This window comes from Heptranchias perlo, chromosome 26, assembly GCF_035084215.1.
Source record: "Heptranchias perlo isolate sHepPer1 chromosome 26, sHepPer1.hap1, whole genome shotgun sequence".
Lineage (NCBI taxonomy): Eukaryota > Metazoa > Chordata > Chondrichthyes > Hexanchiformes > Hexanchidae > Heptranchias > Heptranchias perlo.
This window is the reverse complement of record NC_090350.1, coordinates 3,562,543-3,582,390: the sequence shown is the minus strand read 5'-3', so window position 1 is coordinate 3,582,390 and position 19,848 is coordinate 3,562,543. Positions and strand designations below refer to the sequence as shown.

Here is a 19,848-nt window from a genome sequence, read left to right as displayed (position 1 = left end):
ATAAATGCAAATTGTTGTTGTGGCCCAGTCACAATGATAGGTGAAGTTTCCCATCACAATGCTAGGTGAATTGTCCAATCACAATGCTAGGTGAATTGTCCAATCACAATGCTAGGTGAATTGTCCAATCACAATGATGGGTGAATTGTCCCTTCACAATGATAGGTGAATTGTCCAATCACAATGAAAGCTTTATTGTCCAATCACAATGATAAGCAAATTGTCCAATCACAATGAGAGGAGAATTGTCCAACCACAATGCTAGGTGAATTGTCCAATCACAAGGCTAGGTGAATTGTCCAATCCCATTGGTAGGTCAATAGGCCAATCACAATGATAGATGAATTGTCCCATCACTCGGCTAGGTGAATTGTCCCTTCACAATGATACGTAAATTGTCCAATCACAATGATGGACCAATTGTCCAATCACAATGACAGAGGAATTGTCCAATCACAATGAAAGGCGAATTGTTCAATCATAACGATAGGTGATTTGTCCAATCACAATGAAATGTAGATTTACAAATCACGACGATAGTTGAATTGTCCAATCACAATCATTGGTGAATTGTCCAATCACAATGCTAGGGGACTTGTCCCTTTACAATAAAAGGTTAATTGTCCAATCACAATGATAGATGAATTGTCTAAACACAATGATGGGCTAATTGTCCAATCAATATGATTGGCAAATTGTCCATTCACAATGATAGGTGAATTGTCCAATCACAATGAGAGGAGAATTATCCAATCACAATGCTAGGGTAATTGTCCATTCACAATGAGACGTAAATTGTCCAATCACAATGATGGGCTATTTGTCCAAACACAATGTTCGGCAAAATGTCCAATCACAATGATGGGTGAATTGTCTATTGACAATTATGCATAAATTGTCCAATCACAATCGTATTTGAATTGTCCAATCACAATGATTGGAGAATTGTCCAATCACAATTATAGGCAAATTATCCAATCACAATGGTAGCTGTAATGCCCATTAACAATGGAAATTGTCCAATCACAATGATGGGCTAATTGTCCAAACACAATGATAGGCGAGTTTTTCATTGCCAATGATTGTCGAATTGTCCAATCACAATGAAACCTGGTATTGTCCAATCACAATGACAGGCAAATTGTCCAATCACAATGATAGGGTAATTGTCCAATCACAATGATAGGTGAATTCTCCAATTACAGTGAGAGGAGAATTGTTCAATCACAGTGAGAGGAGAATTGTTCAATCACAGTGAGAGGAGAATTGTCCAGTCACAATGATAGGTGAATTGTCCAATCACAATGATAGGTGAATTGTCCAATCACAATGAGAGAGCAATTGCCCTTCACAATGAGAGGTAAATTTTCAAACCACAATGATAGGATTTTTCATAACCAATGATTGGTAAATTGTCCAATCACCATGATAGGCGAATTGCCCATTCATAATGCTAGGCGAATTGTCCAATCACATTGATAGGTGAATTGTCCTTCACAATCGTATGTGAATTGTCCAATCACAATGATAGGTGAATTTGACCGTTCACAATGATACTTAAATTGTCCAACCACAATGGTAGGCCAATTGTCCATTCACAATGACGGGTGATTGAATCGGGCCAGGACCTACTCCGTTTATGGTAGGGCGTTGGGGAGAGTTATAGAACAAAGAGATCTAGGAGTACAGATTCATAGCTCCTTGAAAGTGGAGTCACAGGTGGATAGGGTGGTGAAGAAGGCATTCGGCATGCTTGGTTTCATTGGTCAGAACATTGAATGCAGGAGTTGGGATGTCTTGTTGAAGTTGTACAGGGCATTGGTGAGGCCACACTTGGAATACTGTGTACAGTTCTGGTCACCCTATTATAGAAAGGATATTATTAAACAAGAAAGAGTGCAGAAAAGATTTACTAGGATGCTACCGGGACTTGATGGTTTGACTTACAGGGAGAGGTTAGACAGACTGGGACATTTTTCCCTGGAGAGTAGGAGGTTAAGGGGTGATCTTATAGAAGTCTATAAAATAATGAGGGGCATAGATAAGGTCGATAGTCAAAATCTTTTCCCAAAGGTAGGGGAGTCTATAACGAGGGGGCATAGATTTAAGGTGAGAGGGGAGAGATACAAAAGGGTCCAGAGGGGCAATTTTTTCACTCAAAGGGTGGTGAGTGTCTGGAACGAGCTGCCAGAGGCAGTAGTAGAGGCGGGTACAATTTTGTCTTTTAAAAAGCATTTGGACAGTTACATGGGGAAGATGGGTATCGAGGGATATGGGCCAAGTGCATGCAATTGGGACTAGCTTAGTGGTATAAACTGGGCGACATGGACATGTTGGGCCGAAGGGCCTGTTTCCATGTTGTAACTTCTATGATTCTATGATTCTATTCTAATTGTCCAATCACAGTGAGAGGAGAATTGTCCAAACACAATTATGCATAAATTGTCCAATCACAATCGTATTTGAATTGTCCAATCACAATGATAGGAGAATTGTCCAATCACAATGATAGGCAAATTGTCCATTCACAATGATACGTAAATTGTCCAATCACAATCGTATGTGAATTGGCCATTAACAATGATTGGGAAGTTGTCCAATCACAATGATAGGTGAATTCTCCAATTACAGTGAGAGGAGAATTGTTCAATCACAGTGAGAGGAGAATTGTTCAATCACAGTGAGAGGAGAATTGTCCAGTCACAATGATAGGTGAATTGTCCAATCACAATGATAGGTGAATTGTCCAATCACAATGATACTTGAATTGACGAATCACAATGAGAGGAGATTTGTCCAATCACAAAGATAGGCGAAATGCCCAATCACAATGATAGGTGAATTGACCAATCACGATGATAGGCCATTTGCCCATTCACAGTGGAAGGCCAGTAGTCCAATCACAATGATATGGAATTGTCCAATCACAATGATAGGTGAATTGTCCAATCACAATGATAGTTGAATTGTCCAATCACAATGAAAGGTTAATTGTCCAATCACAATGATAGGTGAATTGTCCAATCACAGTGATAGTTGAATTGTCCAATCACAATGAAAGGTGAATTGTCCAATCACAATGAAAGGTGAATTGTCCAATCACAATGAAAGATGAATTGTCCAATCACAATGATAGGTGAATTGTCCAATCACAATGAAAGTTTATTTATCCATTCACAATGATAGGTGTATTATCCAATCACAATCATAGTGGTGTGTGACTTGTCCAATTATAATGATTACATCGAATTACGTAGAAACTACAGCACAGAAACAGGCCATTCGGCCCAAGTCCCTGTCATTGTTTATGCTCCACACGAGCCTCCTCCCACCCCTCTCCATCTCACCCTATCACCATATCCTTCTATTCCTTTCTCCCTCATCTGTTTACCTCGCTTCCCCTTAAATGTATCTATGATATTTGCCTCAACTGCTCCTTGTGGGAGCGAGTTCCACATTCTAACCACTCTCTCGGTAAAGAAGTTTCTCCTGAATTCCCCATTAGATTTATTAGTGACTATTTTATATTAATGGCCTCTAGTTCTAGCCTCCTCTGCAAGTGGAAACATCTTCTCCATGTCCACCTTATCAAAACCTTTCTTAATCTTAAAGACCTCTATCAGGTCACCCCTCAGCCTTCTCTTTTCTAGAGAAAAGAGCCCCAGCCTGCTCAATCTTTCCTGATAGGTATAATCTCTCAGTTCTGGTATCAGCCTGGTAAATCTTTTTTGTACCTTCTCCAGTGCCTCTATATCCTTTTTATAATATGGAGACCGGAACTGTTCCAAGAGGGGCAATTTTTTCACTCACAGGGTGGTGAGTGTCTGGAACGAGCTGCCAGAGGCAGTAGTAGAGGCGGGTACAATTTTGTCTTTTAAAAAGCATTTGGACAGTTACATGGGTAAGATGGGTATAGAGGGATATGGGCCAAGTGCAGGCAATTGGGACTAGCTTAGTGGTATAAACTGGGCGACATGGACATGTTGGGCCGAAGGGCCTGTTTCCATGTTGTAACTTCTATGATTCTATGATCTCACTTTTTAAATATAGAATCACATTAGCTGTCCACCAGTCCTCTGGTACTATTCCCTTTTCTAATGATTTTTTATATCTCTCTCCTTAGAGCAGAGAAGGTTGAGAGGAGATTTCAAAATCATGAAGGGTTTAGATAAAGTAAATGAAGAGAAATTGTTCCCATTGGCCGAAGGGTCGAGAACCAGAGGACACAGATTTAAGGTGATTGGCAAAAGAACCAAAGGTGACATGAGGAAAAACTTTTTTACACAGTGAGTAGTTATGATCTGGAATGCGCTGCCTGAAAGAGTGGTGGAAGCAGATTCAATCGTGGTTTTCAAAAGGGAATTGAATAAATACTTGAAGGAAAAAAATTTGCAGGGATACAGGGAAAGAGTGGGGGAAGGGACTAACTGGATTGCTCTTACAAAGAGCCGGCACGGGCTCGATGGGCCGAATGGCCTCCTCCTGTGCTGTAACCATTCTATGATTCTATGGAGGGAAGTATACAGTGGTGTTCCCCAGGGGTCTGTATTAGGATCACTGCTCTTTTTGAGATATATTGATGATCCAGTCTTGGGTATAGAGGGTATAATTTCTAACTTTGCAGATGACACGAAACTCGGAAATGTAGTAAACAATGTGGAGGACAGAGACAGACTGGTGAAATGGGCAGACACATGGCAGATGAAATTTAACACAGAGAAGTGTGAAGTGATACATTTTAGTAGGAAGAATGAGGGGAGGCAATATAAACTAAATGGTACAATTTTAAAGGGGGTGCAGGAACAGAGACCTGGGAGTATATGTGCACATATCTTTGACGGTGGCAGGACAAGTTGAGAAGGCTGTTAAATAAGCATATGGGATCCTGGGCTTCATTAATAGAGGCATAGGCAGTTAAATTTGTTATCCCCTGAAACCGGGCTCAGGATCATGATTCGCGACCTGCGTCCGGTACTTCTGTCGCAGGCAGGGCGAGGTGGGGGAGCCCGAATCTCTTAAAGGCAGACTGGAGCTCTTAAAGGTATCTGTTACCTGTTATTTGCTAAAAATAAGGTACACGGAGTCTGAATGGAGATCAGACATCACACACATAAAACACGATGCAGGTCCCGTCCCTGTGTTTACACACTGTTGAGGCATGTTAATATATTGAATAAAAGTTGCGCACTACTAAATTCCACATCCTCCAATTTGCACGCCAGACCTCACCAATCTACCAATTTGGGTTGTTACCAGGCCTGCGAGGGAGCGTGAACTAAGGTTCTCTGCTGATGCATTAGATGTCTTGGTGAAAGAGTTGGACAGAAGGAGGGACATCTTATATCTGCGGGGGTGGGGGGGCGGAGCAAGAGGCCCTCCAGACATATACTCAAAAGGCAGTGGGAGGCAGCGGGGGATGAAGTCAATGCCAGGCGCACAGCATGAACATGGATGCAGTGCAGGAAGAAGTTCAATGCTTTGACATGAATGGTCAAGGTGATTGAGGTCAACTGTCAAGTGATGTCTCCTACCAACTGCACCACGAGCTGCATCCACTGCTCCACACACTACACCCCCCATCACCCATATACCAACAAACTCTTTCCATCAGTATTCAACTCTTCTAATCAGATGCTTCCTCTCACCCTTACACATTACCACTGTTGCAAGCCGCACACTCACAACTCACAGGTCACACACACAGGCAGCTCAAATCACCCAGGGACACATCCCGCTTTCTTGCAGGAGAAGGTGGCGCATAACAGGAGGCAGCAAGTGGCAGCAGCATTTAGCCCTTCGAGCCTGTTCCGTCATTCAATGAGATCATAGAATCATAGAAAGGTTACAGCATGGAAGGAGGCCATTCGGCCCATTGAGTCAGCACCGACTCTATGCAAGAACAATCCAACTAGTCCCACTCCCTCGCCCTATCCCCGTAGCCCTGCAAATTTTTCCTTTCAAGTACTTATCCAGTTCCCTTTTGAAGGCCATGATTGATTCTGCCTCCACCCTGGCAGGTTGATCTGTGACCTAACTCCATATACCCACCTTAGGCCCATAACCCTTAATACCCTTGGTTCACAGAAATCTACAATTTCAGCTTTAAAATTCACAATTGAGCTAGCATCAACTGCCGTTTGCAGAAGAGCGTTCCAAACTTCTCCCACCCTTTCAATGTAACAGCGTTTCCTAGCTTCACTCCTGCACGCCCTGGCTCTAAATGTTAGGTTATGTCCCCACGTCCTAGTATTCAATATAGGAGACCTCCAAAAACAATTACAAATGCATCAGTAGCCAGAAGCAATAATCCAGCAACTAACCGGTAAATCCTGCATGGTCCCTTTAAATAGTGTTGGTGGGGGACCTCCTCGCACTCTATGACATGTTTAGATGGTTGCAGTTAAGATGGTGTATATCACTTTAAATCAGCGTTGCACAATGATCCAACGCATATTCTCCCTATTTTACATGATGCTGGAGTTTGTTATTTGTGCATGCAAGATGGTGTCTAGCGCACGTCATGCTAGAAGCATATGTGCGCATCCAAGACGCCATCTTGGATATACGGGAGGCCGTGTAGCGCCGAAACAACGGGTGCTACACGGCCCAATTTAGCGCCCATAGAGTACAAAAGCAAGGAAGTTATGCTAAACCTTTATAAACACTGGTTAGGCCTCAGCTGGAGTATTGTGTTCAACTCTGGGCACCACATCTTAGGAAGGATGTGAAGGCCTTAGAGAGGGTGCAGAGGAGATTTATTAGAATGGTACCAGGGATGAGGGACTTCAGTTATGTGGAGAGACTGGAGAAGCTGGGGTTGTTCTCCTTAGAACAGAGAAGGTTAAGGGGAGATTTGATAGAGGTGTTCAAAATCATGAAGGGTTTTGACAGAGTAAATAAGCAGAAACTTTTTCCAGCGGCAGAAGGGTCGGTAACCAGAGGACACAGATTTAAGGTGATCGGCAAAAGAGCCAGAGGCGACATGAGGAAACATTTTTTTACGCAGTGAGTTGTTATGATCTGGAATGCGCTGCCTGAAAGGGCGGTGGAAGCAGATTCGATAATAACTTTCAAAAGGGAATTAGATAAATACTTGAAGGGGAAAATTTACAGGGCAATGGGGAAAGAGATTAATTGGATACCTCAGTTATTTCTATTGCATCTCGTTTCTCACGACAGAGTATTGCCTCCAGTTCCCCCGTTTTATTTTGGACGCTGTGTAAATTGCTGTCCAGGCAGTTTAATTCATTCTTCAATAATTGTTCCTTTCACTTCATTTTTAACAGTCCTTTTATATTTCTGTTTTATAACTGTATTTGTTTCTTGACCGTTTATGTTATCTTTATTCTTTACTCTGGTCTGACCTTTACACTCATCTCCTGTTTCTATTATCTTTAATCTTTTATTATTGCTACCAGATCCCTCCCCCCATCTTGCTAGTTTGAAGCCATCTCCACGGCCCTATTTATCCTTTCCACTAGGACAATGTCCCATTCCGGTTCAGGTGGATCCTGTCCCAGTGGTACAGCTCCTTCCTGTCCCAGTACTGGTGCCAGTGTCCCATGAAATGGAACCCTCCTTCCCACACCAGTCTCTCAGCCACTCATTCACTCTCCTGATCTGCCTATCCCAGTGCCAATTAACATGAGGCTTGGGTAGTAATCCTGAGATTATCACCCGTGAGGTCATGCTTTTTAATTTAGTTCCTAGCTTTTGATATTCCTTTAGCAGGACCTCCTCCTTGTTCTTCCTTATGTCATTGGTCCCGACATGGACCGTGGCAACTGTATCCTCCCCCTCCCTTTCCAAGTTCCTCTCCAGTTGCTCCGAGATGTCCTTTACTTGTGCACCAGGTAGGCAGTACACCCTCCTGGACTCTCAGTTGTAAATGCAGAGGACGCTATCTATCACCCTAATTATAGAATCCTCTACGACTACGACCTTTCTATTCTGATCCTCCTCCCCTTGGACTGCCTCCTGCTCCACGGTGCATTCTGGGCATCCTCCCTGCAGCCTTCACCCTTATCCTCACAGGTATCAAGTACCTCGTGCCTGTTGGACAGGACCAGTGTCTGCAGGACCTCCTTCTCTACCTCCCCCTCCCTTATGTGTCGGAGTGTCTCTAACTCGCTCTCCAGCTCAAAGACTCTGAGCCGGAGTGTCTCAAGGCAGAGACGTTTACTTCAGAAGTGGCAATCGGGACAGACTCACTGTCCACAAATCCCACATATTACAGTCCCAACACACAGCCTGTGCTGCCATTTCTAGTTTGTATTTATTTAATCAGTAGTTTATTTCTAGGACTAATAGAATCACTTGAGATCTAGATTATATTTAGTAAATGGATTTAGCTTGATTTCAAAATAATTAGTAACTACTTAGTCTTTTTAATTTTATGTATTTTTTATTCAAGTTTTAAAAGTTTTAAAGGTTTATAGATGAGTTTATTGTCCCTTGGTTTAAATCACTTAGCACCTCCTTCCAATCACGATGATAGGAGAATTGCCCAATCACAGTGATAGGCGAATTGTCCAATCACAGTGATAGGCGAATTGTCCAATCACAGTGATAGGCGAACTGTCCAATCACAGTGATAGGCGAACTGTCCAATCACAGTGATAGTCGAACTGTCCAATCACAGTGACAGGCGAATTGTCCAATCACAGTGACAGGCGAATTGTCCAATCACAGTGACAGGCGAATTGTCCAATCACAGTGACAGGCGAATTGTCCAATCACAGTGACAGGCGAATTGCCCAATCACAGTGAGAGGCGAATTGTCCAATCACAGTGAGAGGCGAATTGTCCAATCACAGTGAGAGGCGAATTGTCCAATCACAGTGATAGGCGAATTGTCAGTTGATGTCCATTAGCTGTTTGCAGACAATGTATTCTTCAACTTTCAGCGACCGGAAGACTGAAGGTTGATCTGATAAGATTCTCACTGTCCATGAATGTCCCACACTGTAAATGTGTTTAATTCCCTCTGTCCCACACTTGTAACTATTTTACTCCCTCTGTAAATGTGTTTATGATTCCAAGAAGCAACAACATTCCCTGCAGCCTCCCCTAATCTAAACCAAGAACATTCTCTCCAGCCTCCCGTTGCTACAATTGTACAGTTGTAAACAATTTTACAACACCAAGTTATAGTCCAGCAATTTTATTTTAAATTCACAAGCTTTCGGAGGCTACCTCCTTCCTCAGGTGAACGATTTCCACATCGTTCACCTGAGGAAGGAGGTAGCCTCCGAAAGCTTGTGAATTTAAAATAAAATTGCTGGACTATAACTTGGTGTTGTAAAATTGTTTACAATTGTCAACCCCAGTCCATCACCAGCATCTCCACATCACAATTGTACAGGGCTTTGGTGAGACCTCACCTAGAGTACTGTGTACAGTTTTGGTCTCTTTATCTAAGGAAGGATATACTTTCCTTAGAGGCGGTGCAACGAAGGTTCACTAGATTGATTCCTGGGATGAGAGGGTTCCTACAAGGAGAGATTGAGTAGAATGGGCCTGTACTCTCTGGAGTTTAGAAGAATGAGAGGTGATCTAATTGAAACATTATAAGATTCTCAGTGGGCTTGACAGGGTAAATACTGAGAGGATGTTTCCCCTGGCTGGAGAGTCTAGAAATAGGGGGCATAGTCTCAGGACAAGGGGTCGGCCATTTAAGACTGAGATGAGGAGGAATGTCTTCAATCAGAGGGTGGTGAATCTTTGGAATTCTCTACCCCACAGGGCTGTGGATGCTCAGTCAGTGAATATATTCAAGGCTGAGATCGATAGATTTTTGGACTCTAAGGGAATCAAGGGATATGGGGATTGGGCGGGAAAGTGGAGTTGAGGTTGAAGATCAGCCATAATCTTATTCAATGGTCGAGCAGGTTCGAGGGGCCATATGGCCTACTCCTGCTCCTAGTTCCAAACCTAACTACCAACCACATGGCCAATTTTTCTATAATCTGCAAACTTCTTAACAATACGCCCTACATTCGAGTCCAAATCATTAATATACACCACAAAAAGCAAGTGATCTAGTACTGAGCCCTTCGGAACTCCACTGGAAACAGCCTTCCAGTCACAAAAACACCTGTCGACCGTTACCCTTTGCTTCCTGCCACTGAGCCAATTTTGGATCCAACTTGCCACTTTCCCTTGGATCCCATGGGCTTTTACTTTTTTGATCAATCTGCCATGTGGGAACTTGTCAAAAGCCTTGCTAAAATCCATGATGTGGACTACATCAAATGCACTACCCTCATCGACCCTCCTCAAAAAATTCAATGAAGTTAATCAGACATGACCTTCCCTCAACAAATCCACGCTGATTGTCCTTGATTAATCCATGCCTTTCTAAATGACAATTTATACTGTCCCTCAGAATTGATTCCAATAATTTGCCCACCACCGAAGTAGGCTCACTGGCCTGTAATTACTCGGTCTATCCATTTCTCCCTTTTTAAACAACGGTACAATGTTAGCAGTCCTCCAATCTTCCGGCACCAGGCCTGTAGCCAGAGAGGATTGGAAAATGATGGTCAGAGCTTCTCTTAACAGCCTGGGATACATTTCATCTGGGCCTAGCGATTTATCTACTTTCAAAGATGCTAATCCCCTTAATACTTCCTCTCTCACTGAGTTTATCCCATCCAATATTTCACACTCCTCCTCCTTAACTACAATCTCTGCACCGTCCCTCTCTTTTGTGAAGACAGATGCAAAGTATTCATTAAGAACCAGACCCACATCTTCCGCCTCCACACATAGATTACCTTTTTGGAACTATGTAAGGAATCTTACAACACCAGGTTATAGTCCAACTGTTTTATTTGAAAATCACAAGCTTTACAAAGGTAATCTATGTGTGGAGGCGGAAGTTATGGGTATGTTTCTTAATGAATACTTTGCATCTGTCTTCACAAAAGAGAGGGACAATGCAGACATTGTAGTTACGGAGGAGGAGTGTGAAATATTGGATGGGATAAACATAGTGAGAGAGGAAGTATTAAGGGGATTAGCATCTTTGAAAGTAGATAAATCGCCAGGCCTGGATGAAATATATCTAGGCTGTTAAGAGAAGCAAGGGAGGAAATAGCGGAGGTTCTGACCATCATTTTCCAATCCTCTCTGGCTACAGGCCTGGTGCCGGAAGATTGGAGGACTGCTAACATTGTACCGTTGTTTAAAAAGGGAGAAATGGATAGACCGAGTAATTACAGGCCAGTGAGCCTACTTCGGTGGTGGGCAAATTATTGGAATCAATTCTGAGGGACAGTATAAATTGTCATTTAGAAAGGCATGGATTAATCAAGGACAATCAGCGTGGATTTGTTGAGGGAAGGTCATGTCTGATTAACTTCATTGAATTTTTTGAGGAGGGTCGATGAGGGTAGTGCATTTGATGTAGTCCACATCATGGATTTTAGCAAGGCTTTTGACAAGTTCCCACATGGCAGATTGATCAAAAAAGTAAAAGCCCATGGGATCCAAGGGAATGTGGCAAGTTGGATCCAAAATTGGCTCAGTGGCAGGAAGCAAAGGGTAATGGTTGACGGGTGTTTTTGTGACTGGAAGGCTGTTTCCAATGTGGTTCCGAAGGGCTCAGTACTAGATCACTTGCTTTTTGTGATATATATTAATGATTTGGACTTGAATGTAGGGCGCATTGTTAAGAAGTTTGCAGATGATACAAAAATTGGCCGTGTGGTTGATAGTGAGGAGGAAAGCTGTAGACTGCAGGAAGATATCAATGGACTGGTCAGGTGGGCAGAAAAGTGGCAAATGGAATTCAATGCGGAGAAATGTGAGGTAATGCATTTGGGGAGAGCAAACAAGGCAAGGGAATACACAATAAATGGGGGGATACTGAGAGGTGTAGAGGAAGTGAGGGACCTTGGAGTGCATGTCCACAGATCCCCGAAGGTAGCAGGACAGGTAGATAAGGAGGTTAAGAAGGCATATGGGATTCTTTCCTTTATTAGCCAAGGCATAGAATATAAAAGCAGGAAAGTTATTCTGGAACTGTATAAAACACTAGTTAGGCCACAGCTTGAGTACTGTGTACAGTTCTGGTCACCACATTACAGGAAAGAAGTGATTACACTGGAGAGGGTACAGAGGAGATTTACAAGGTTGTTGCCAGGACTGGAGAATTTTTGGTATGAGAAAAGATTGGATAGAGAGGTCAAAAACCAGGGGGCATAGATTTACAGTAATTGGTGGAAGGATTAGAGGGGAGTTGAGGAGAAATTTTTTCACCCAGAGGGTGGTGGGGGTCTGGAACTCACTGCCTTGAAAGAGTGGTAGAGGCAGAAACCCTCAACTCATTTAAAAAGTACTTGCATGTGCACTTGAAGTGCCTTAACCGACAGGGCTATCCGCGGACCAAGAACTGGAAAGTGGGATTAGGCTGGATAGCTCTTTTTCATCCAGCACAGACAATGGGCCGAACGACCTCCTTCTGTGCCATAAATTTCTATGATTCTATTTCTTATGTTCTGAACATCCCCTCCAGCTTCCCCTAACCTAAACCATGAATGTTTCCCCGGAGGCAATGATCTCAACAGCAGTTCATGTGAAGAGGCTGCAATATTGAGCAGTGTGATTCATATCACTTAGTCCAAACCCAAATACTTCCGATACATGGACAATCAGGGATCATGTTGCTCAAGCCTCTGTTTAGATATGTTGGAGATTTCAGTGATGATCTTCTTATTGGAGAGCAACCCTGCCTTTCACATGGAATTGATGAAGTATTTGAGAACTGGGGGAATCTGCAAGTAACTTGCTTTGCCTCAGTCTGACCTGCGTTTGTCCACGATACAGGACCACAAGGCACTAACTGCAAATAAGGTCTCCCTCCCCCTCCCTCACTCCCTTCTACACGTCTCCTCTCTCCCTCTCCCTCTCTCTTTTCATCTCTCTGTCCCGGCCCCCCCGCCCCTTCCCTCTTCTGATTTAGGACTAGTGCAAAGGTCCAGGTGTTTCTGACCTGTTTGTTTGAAGGTGCAAGGAACGAGGAAGTTGCAAATTATAAATTTAGCGTAGGGATAAGGATTAGTCCTTCTGATGATTTAATGTATCCTGCTTGGTTCAATAGGTTTAACAAAGCCACAAGGAGTTCAATGAAAGGACATTTGGATGTTTTTAAAACCTCACTAAACACGGTGATAGATGAGGCTCAACCAACCAAATGTATGGGAGATAATGCATGGGTTTGGCAATACCGGCAGAAGTTCATGAAAACTGAGGTAAGTGGAAAGTTGCTGTTGGTGTGATTGTTCAAGTGGTCTTGTGTCTCCTCGGGTGTACTGGATGTTTGGTGGTGACTGTGGAGTGTCCCACCATGGTTACCCACCAGCCATTGCTAAACTGGCTCCACAGTTTCTCTGGTAACTTGCCACAGACGTAAGGTATCCCGTCCAATCAAATCTAACCGGTGATCATTCCAATTAAATGGGTTTGTAACTGGAAATAATCATCGGCCCTCTATTGGTGAAGCTCAGCTTCCGGTGACAGGAGGGACAATGGCAGCAAAACTGCATGAACCATAAGTGCCACATTTCAGGGGCAAGAACTTCTCAGGATAGATTTCCCTCTCTGTTGCACCAGAAGAACATTCAGTTCCCAGTTGCAACAAAGAAGACACGGGGGCAGAGACACGTGACATCAGGTGTGTGCCCCCCTGCGCTGCCTCCGGATTTCCTGGGGTTCCCTCAGTGGGCGGTACTGCATCAGCATAGAAATGAGGCTGGGGTGTCCAGGCTTCCCATCTCATTTTCCTCTTCAGCTGCCCATGGGCTGCTCAATCAGAGGGGCAGTGCCCCTAAAAGCTAGCCGTGGAGCTTGTATCAGGAGCCTCTGCAGGAGTCATGGGAGCACCCCAAAGATGTGAGGTGGCAGTGGTTATCGAGTCCCCCTCTACACCCAGCAGAATTTACGGGGCTTGGACCCTCCTGGCCGATGTTCCCCGGCAAGCTCTAGTGCCAGAGGCCAGAAGTGCAGCTGCATGCTCCAGGCGTTCCTGTTTCTATCCCCCTCCACACCCGTTCCCTGTGAAAGGCCCTACCAGGGGTGGGGGCGGGTCTGCACCAACAGGCTAGAAGATTAGAATGCACAGTGGGGAGTGGGGGGCCGTGAGTGGAAAGTTGGCCTCATACTGTAGTGATATAATCTACCCAAATGAAGTTGTTGCCAACAGTGAGCTGAAGTGGGACAAACCATTTAAGTTCAGCAATGAACTGTGATACAGAGGATTGCAGAATACCAGCTCTATGGCCACACAGCGATGGCAAGAGTTCAGGTGGCTCACACATAGGAACATAGAATCATAGAAATGTTACAGCATGGAAGGAGGCCATTCGGCCCATCAAGCCTGCTCCACCATTAAATTGGATCATGGCTGGTCTGCATCTTAACTCCATGTCCCTTGACACCCTTGCCTAACAAGTATCTATCAGTCTCACTCTTGAAAGCTTCAATTGACCTCCAGAAACTGAGGGGCAGGAAATGCACAGAGTCTCAGCGATTAAATAAAAAATAGAGACACATACAGATGGTGCAATTGCTAATGCAATATCAGAAAAATAAAAGCAGCCACACATTGAATGGAACGCACAGTATAGCTGACAAAATCAAAGAGGAACTTTGGACTATTTGCGTACTTACAAACTACGGGTGCATTGCTTTACACACTACAGGACGTACAATGTGATTTTAATGAGTTTAAATCCTGTTACAGCTCAATGCATTATTAAGCGACCTGGAAAGGCAGATAATTAAAAGGAAGATGGACATTTATAAAGCAGCTGATTTGTCTGTTCAACGTACGATGAAACCAGCATACAAAGGTACTGTCTGTTATAGATAGCTGGGCACTGAAACACCGGCACATTGGTACAGGTGTACAGTCCGTTATGGATAGCTGGGCACACAAACACTGAAAGATTGTTGTGGGTGTACAGTCCGTGATAGACAGCTGGGCACACAAACACTGAAAGATTGTTGTGGGTGTACAGTCCGTGATAGACAGCTGGGCACACAAACACTGAAAGATTGTTATAGGGGTACAATCCGTGATACAATTGGGCACACAAACACTGAAAGATTGTTATAGGGGTACAGTCCATTATAGATAGCTGGGCACACAAACACTGAAAGATTGTTATAGGGGTACAATCCGTGATACAATTGGGCACACAAACACTGAAAGATTGTTATAGGGGTACAGTCCATTATAGATAGCTGGGCACACAAACACTGAAAGATTGTTATAGGGGTACAATCCGTGATACAGATGGGCACACAAACACTGAAAGATTGTTATAGGGGTACAATCCGTGATACAGATGGGCACACAAACACTGAAAGATTGTTATAGGGGTACAGTCCATTATAGATAGCTGGGCACTGAAACTCTGACACATTTGTAAGATTCCGTCCGATACAACATTTGTTTGTTTTTGCAGAAGCTGCACAGAAAAAGGGCACAAAAATCTTTCCTTCCATGCAGAACATATTGAAAGAGCATGTACTAGAACAGAAGGCGAAGATTTTCAAAGATGCAGCAGACAGCGTGTTGCAGGAATTCAGCAGCATGAAGGTTTCTGTTACATTAATAGTATTTTCTGGCTGAAAATTCTGAAATAGACACAGGGTTCCATATCAGGTAGTGAACAGGTACTGAAATACACACAGCGTTCCATATCAGGTAGTGAACAGGTACTGAAATACACACAGCGCTCCATATCAGGTAGTGAACAGGTACTGAAATAGACACAGCGTTCCATATCAGGTAATAAACAGGTGCTGAAATACACACAGCGTTCCATATCAGGTAATAGACAGGTACTGAAATACACACAGCGTTCCATATCAGGTAATAAACAGGTACTGAAATACACACAGCGTTCCATATCAGGTAATAAACAGGTACTGAAATACACACAGCGTTCCATATCAGGTAATAAACAGGTACTGAAATACACACAGCGTTCCATATCAGGTAATAAACAGGTACTGAAATACACACAGCGTTCCATATCAGGTGATAAACAGGTACTGAAATACACACAGCATTCCATATCAGGTAATAAACAGGTACTGAAATACACACAGCGTTCCATATCAGGTAATAAACAGGTACTGAAACACACACAGCGTTCCATATCAGGTAATAAACAGGTACTGAAACACACACAGCGTTCCATATCAGGTAATAAACAGGTACTGAAACACACACAGCGTTCCATATCAGGTGATAAACAGGTACTGAAATACACACAGCGTTCCATATCAGGTAATAAACAGGTACTGAAATACACACAGCGTTCCATATCAGGTAATAAACAGGTACTGAAACACACACAGCGTTCCATATCAGGTAATAAACAGGTACTGAAATACACACAGCGTTCCATATCAGGTAGTGAACAGGTACTGAAATACACACAGCGTTCCATATCAGGTAGTGAACAGGTACTGAAATACACACAGCGTTCCATATCAGGTAATAAACAGGTACTGAAATACACACAGCATTCCATATCAGGTAATAAACAGGTACTGAAACACACACAGCGTTCCATATCAGGTAATAAACAGGTACTGAAACACACACAGCGTTCCATATCAGGTAGTGAACAGGTACTGAAATACACACAGCGTTCCATATCAGGTAATAAACAGGTACTGAAACACACACAGCGTTCCATATCAGGTAATAAACAGGTACTGAAACACACACAGCGTTCCATATCAGGTAGTGAACAGGTACTGAAATACACACAGCGTTCCATATCAGGTAACAAACAGGTACTGAAATACACACAGCGTTCCATATCAGGTAATAAACAGGTACTGAAATACACACAGCATTCCATATCAGGTGATAAACAGGTACTGAAATACACACAGCGTTCCATATCAGGTAATAAACAGGTACTGAAATACACACAGCATTCCATATCAGGTAATAAACAGGTACTGAAACACACACAGCGTTCCATATCAGGTAGTGAACAGGTACTGAAATACACACAGCGTTCCATATCAGGTAACAAACAGGTACTGAAACACACACAGCGTTCCATATCAGGTAATAAACAGGGACTGAAACACACACAGCGTTCCATATCAGGTGATAAACAGGTACTGAAACACACACAGCGTTCCATATCAGGTAATAAACAGGTACTGAAATACACACAGCATTCCATATCAGGTAATAAACAGGTACTGAAATACACACAGCGTTCCATATCAGGTAATAAACAGGTACTGAAATACACACAGCGTTCCATATCAGGTGATAAACAGGTACTGAAATACACACAGCATTCCATATCAGGTAATAAACAGGTACTGAAACACACACAGCGTTCCATATCAGGTAATAAACAGGGACTGAAACACACACAGCATTCCATATCAGGTGATAAACAGGTACTGAAATACACACAGCGCTCCATATCAGGTAATAAACAGGTACTGAAATACACACAGCGTTCCATATCAGGTGATAAACAGGGACTGAAATACACACAGCGCTCCATATCAGGTAATAAACAGGTACTGAAATACACACAGCGTTCCATATCAGGTGATAAACAGGGACTGAAATACACACAGCGCTCCATATCAGGTAATAAACAGGTACTGAAATACACACAGCGTTCCATATCAGGTGATAAACAGGGACTGAAATACACACAGCGCTCCATATCAGGTAGTGAACAGGTACTGAAATACACACAGCGTTCCATATCAGATAATAAACAGGTACTGAAATACACACAGCGTTCCATATCAGGTAGTGAACAGGTACTGAAATACACACAGCGTTCCATATCAGGTAATAAACAGGTACTGAAACACAGAGTAAAAAACAGAAACTACATCTCACTATTTTTATCGTTAAAAGGTCCATTTGAAGCATGAAATGAAAATCAACGTGAAAATTTTCATGAAGCTGGGCTTGTCTCAGTGGCAGGGACGGGATCCTTTTCCAGGTAACTGAACACCAGCTGCTCGTCACACACAAGTTCATTTCACCCAATTTATAGAACTGACACTTTTTTATTTCATTTATTGCAGATTTTAAGAACGAGTTTAAACAGATGGATCAAATCTGGAATGAAGTGAAGGAGATTTCATCAAAAACAGACTAAATACCTTGGATCTGTTTTGTTTCTGAACATCCAGACTGGGATTGAAATCCACTGAAGCAGATTTACGAGGTCCACCTGTCCCTGCTGATATTATTGCTAATGAGATAGATTACTGGTGTAAGGGCCGTGCTTTTAGTGTGAGATAGATTACTGGTGTAAGGGCGTGGTTTTAGTGTGAGATAGATTACTGGTGTAAGGGCCGTGCTTTTAGTGTGAGATAGATTACTGGTGTAAGGGCTGTGGTTTTAGTGTGAGATAGATTACTGGTGTACGGGCTGTGGTTTTAGTGTGAGATAGATTACTGGTGTAAGGGCTGTGGTTTTAGTGTGAGATAGATTACTGGTGTAAGGGCTGTGGTTTTAGTGTGAGATAGATTACTGGTGTAAGGGCTGTGGTTTTAGTGTGAGATAGATTACTGGTGTAAGGGCTGTGGTTTTAGTGTGAGATAGATTACTGGTGTAAGGGCTGTGGTTTTAGTGTGAGATAGATTACTGGTGTCAGGGCTGTGGTTTTGGTGTGAGATCGATTACTGGTGTAAGGACCAGTGAGATTCCTGCAGTGATTTGAATTGAACGAGTGATCTGTGAATTCACTGTGATACCATCACTGATGCTTTTATGTTAAACAATTAATTGCTTTTTGTATCACTTTTATTTTTGTATCGTTTAAATTTAGGGCTTTTAAACTTTCAGTCCCTTTAATCATAAGGTGTGAACAACTTAAATGTACGGAATGTAGTGATGGGCTTTTTTTTTATTACTTTGATGTCCATGAACAACACAATACAAGATCAGTGTGAAATGTACAGTCCTCAACAATCATGTTGGGCTGGATTTTGCTGTAAAAATAACGATGAGGCTCACCGCGCTCGTGTGCAAATCGGACAGTAACTTCCAGCGAGTGCACACGCGTCGTTAAACGCCAAAGCCCAGACATTGCTGTCCGAGATGCACTGCCTCTCCGTAAGCTCTGTGGGAACAACGTCTCACGGGCTGACTCCCCGTTCAAATGTATTGAACAGTGTGAAGTCCCTGCACTGACGTCGTAGATACGGACCAAACTCCCCAACAAAAGTCAAGTCAAGTCATTTCAAGTCTAAGTACCATTTTAACAGCGTGGTAAGTCTTAATTAATGCCAAACAACCTCTCTGGCATGAAAATTAACTTTTACAAGTGTGAAGTCTCATTAATTCAGATTTTAATTATTGTTGGACATTTTTTTAAAATTTGAATAAAAATTTTTTCTTACTTTTTCTCACTCTCTTAATCCAATCTTTCTTTCCCGCTCTTCATTTCTCTTTCTGTACCTGATCTGATGTTGAATTCACTATTTGAACTTACACTTCCTGGTTCAGACTCTGCCTTACTCATTAACGATTCTTCGATCTGATTGATTAAGGAGATACCCAGTTGCTGGCCCCGTTCACATGGGTCCCAGATGCCCTGTAGGGGGGGCCGCGCCACTTGGGTTTCTAATTTTCAGGAACTTGCTGTGCAAAAGTTCAAAGAAAGTCAATGGGCAAGCGGCAAATCTAACGAATGGCAAACACTGTTCATTCGCTGCTCACTGCAAAATCCGACCCGTTCTCCATGTGAAAATGACATCGGGCGCTAAATTGGGCCGTGTAGCACCCGTTGTTTCGGCGCTACACGGCCCCTCCGACATCCAAGATGG

The 19,848-nt window shown here is 42.9% G+C and overlaps 1 protein-coding gene across 1 annotated transcript in view; it reads left to right on the top strand.

The window, feature by feature from the left end:
• LOC137342473 (nuclear GTPase SLIP-GC-like) overlaps positions 1-19,426 on the top strand; it is a 186,999-nt gene extending 167,573 nt beyond the window's left edge. The window contains exons 17-21 of the mRNA XM_068006364.1: positions 13,106-13,256; positions 14,747-14,855; positions 15,474-15,607; positions 17,927-18,014; positions 18,100-19,426. Of these exons, the coding sequence (XP_067862465.1) occupies positions 13,106-13,256; positions 14,747-14,855; positions 15,474-15,607; positions 17,927-18,014; positions 18,100-18,173 (556 nt within the window). The 3' untranslated portion in view covers positions 18,174-19,426. The remainder of the gene's footprint in view (positions 1-13,105; positions 13,257-14,746; positions 14,856-15,473; positions 15,608-17,926; positions 18,015-18,099) is intronic.
• The last annotated feature ends 422 nt before the right edge of the window (positions 19,427-19,848 follow it).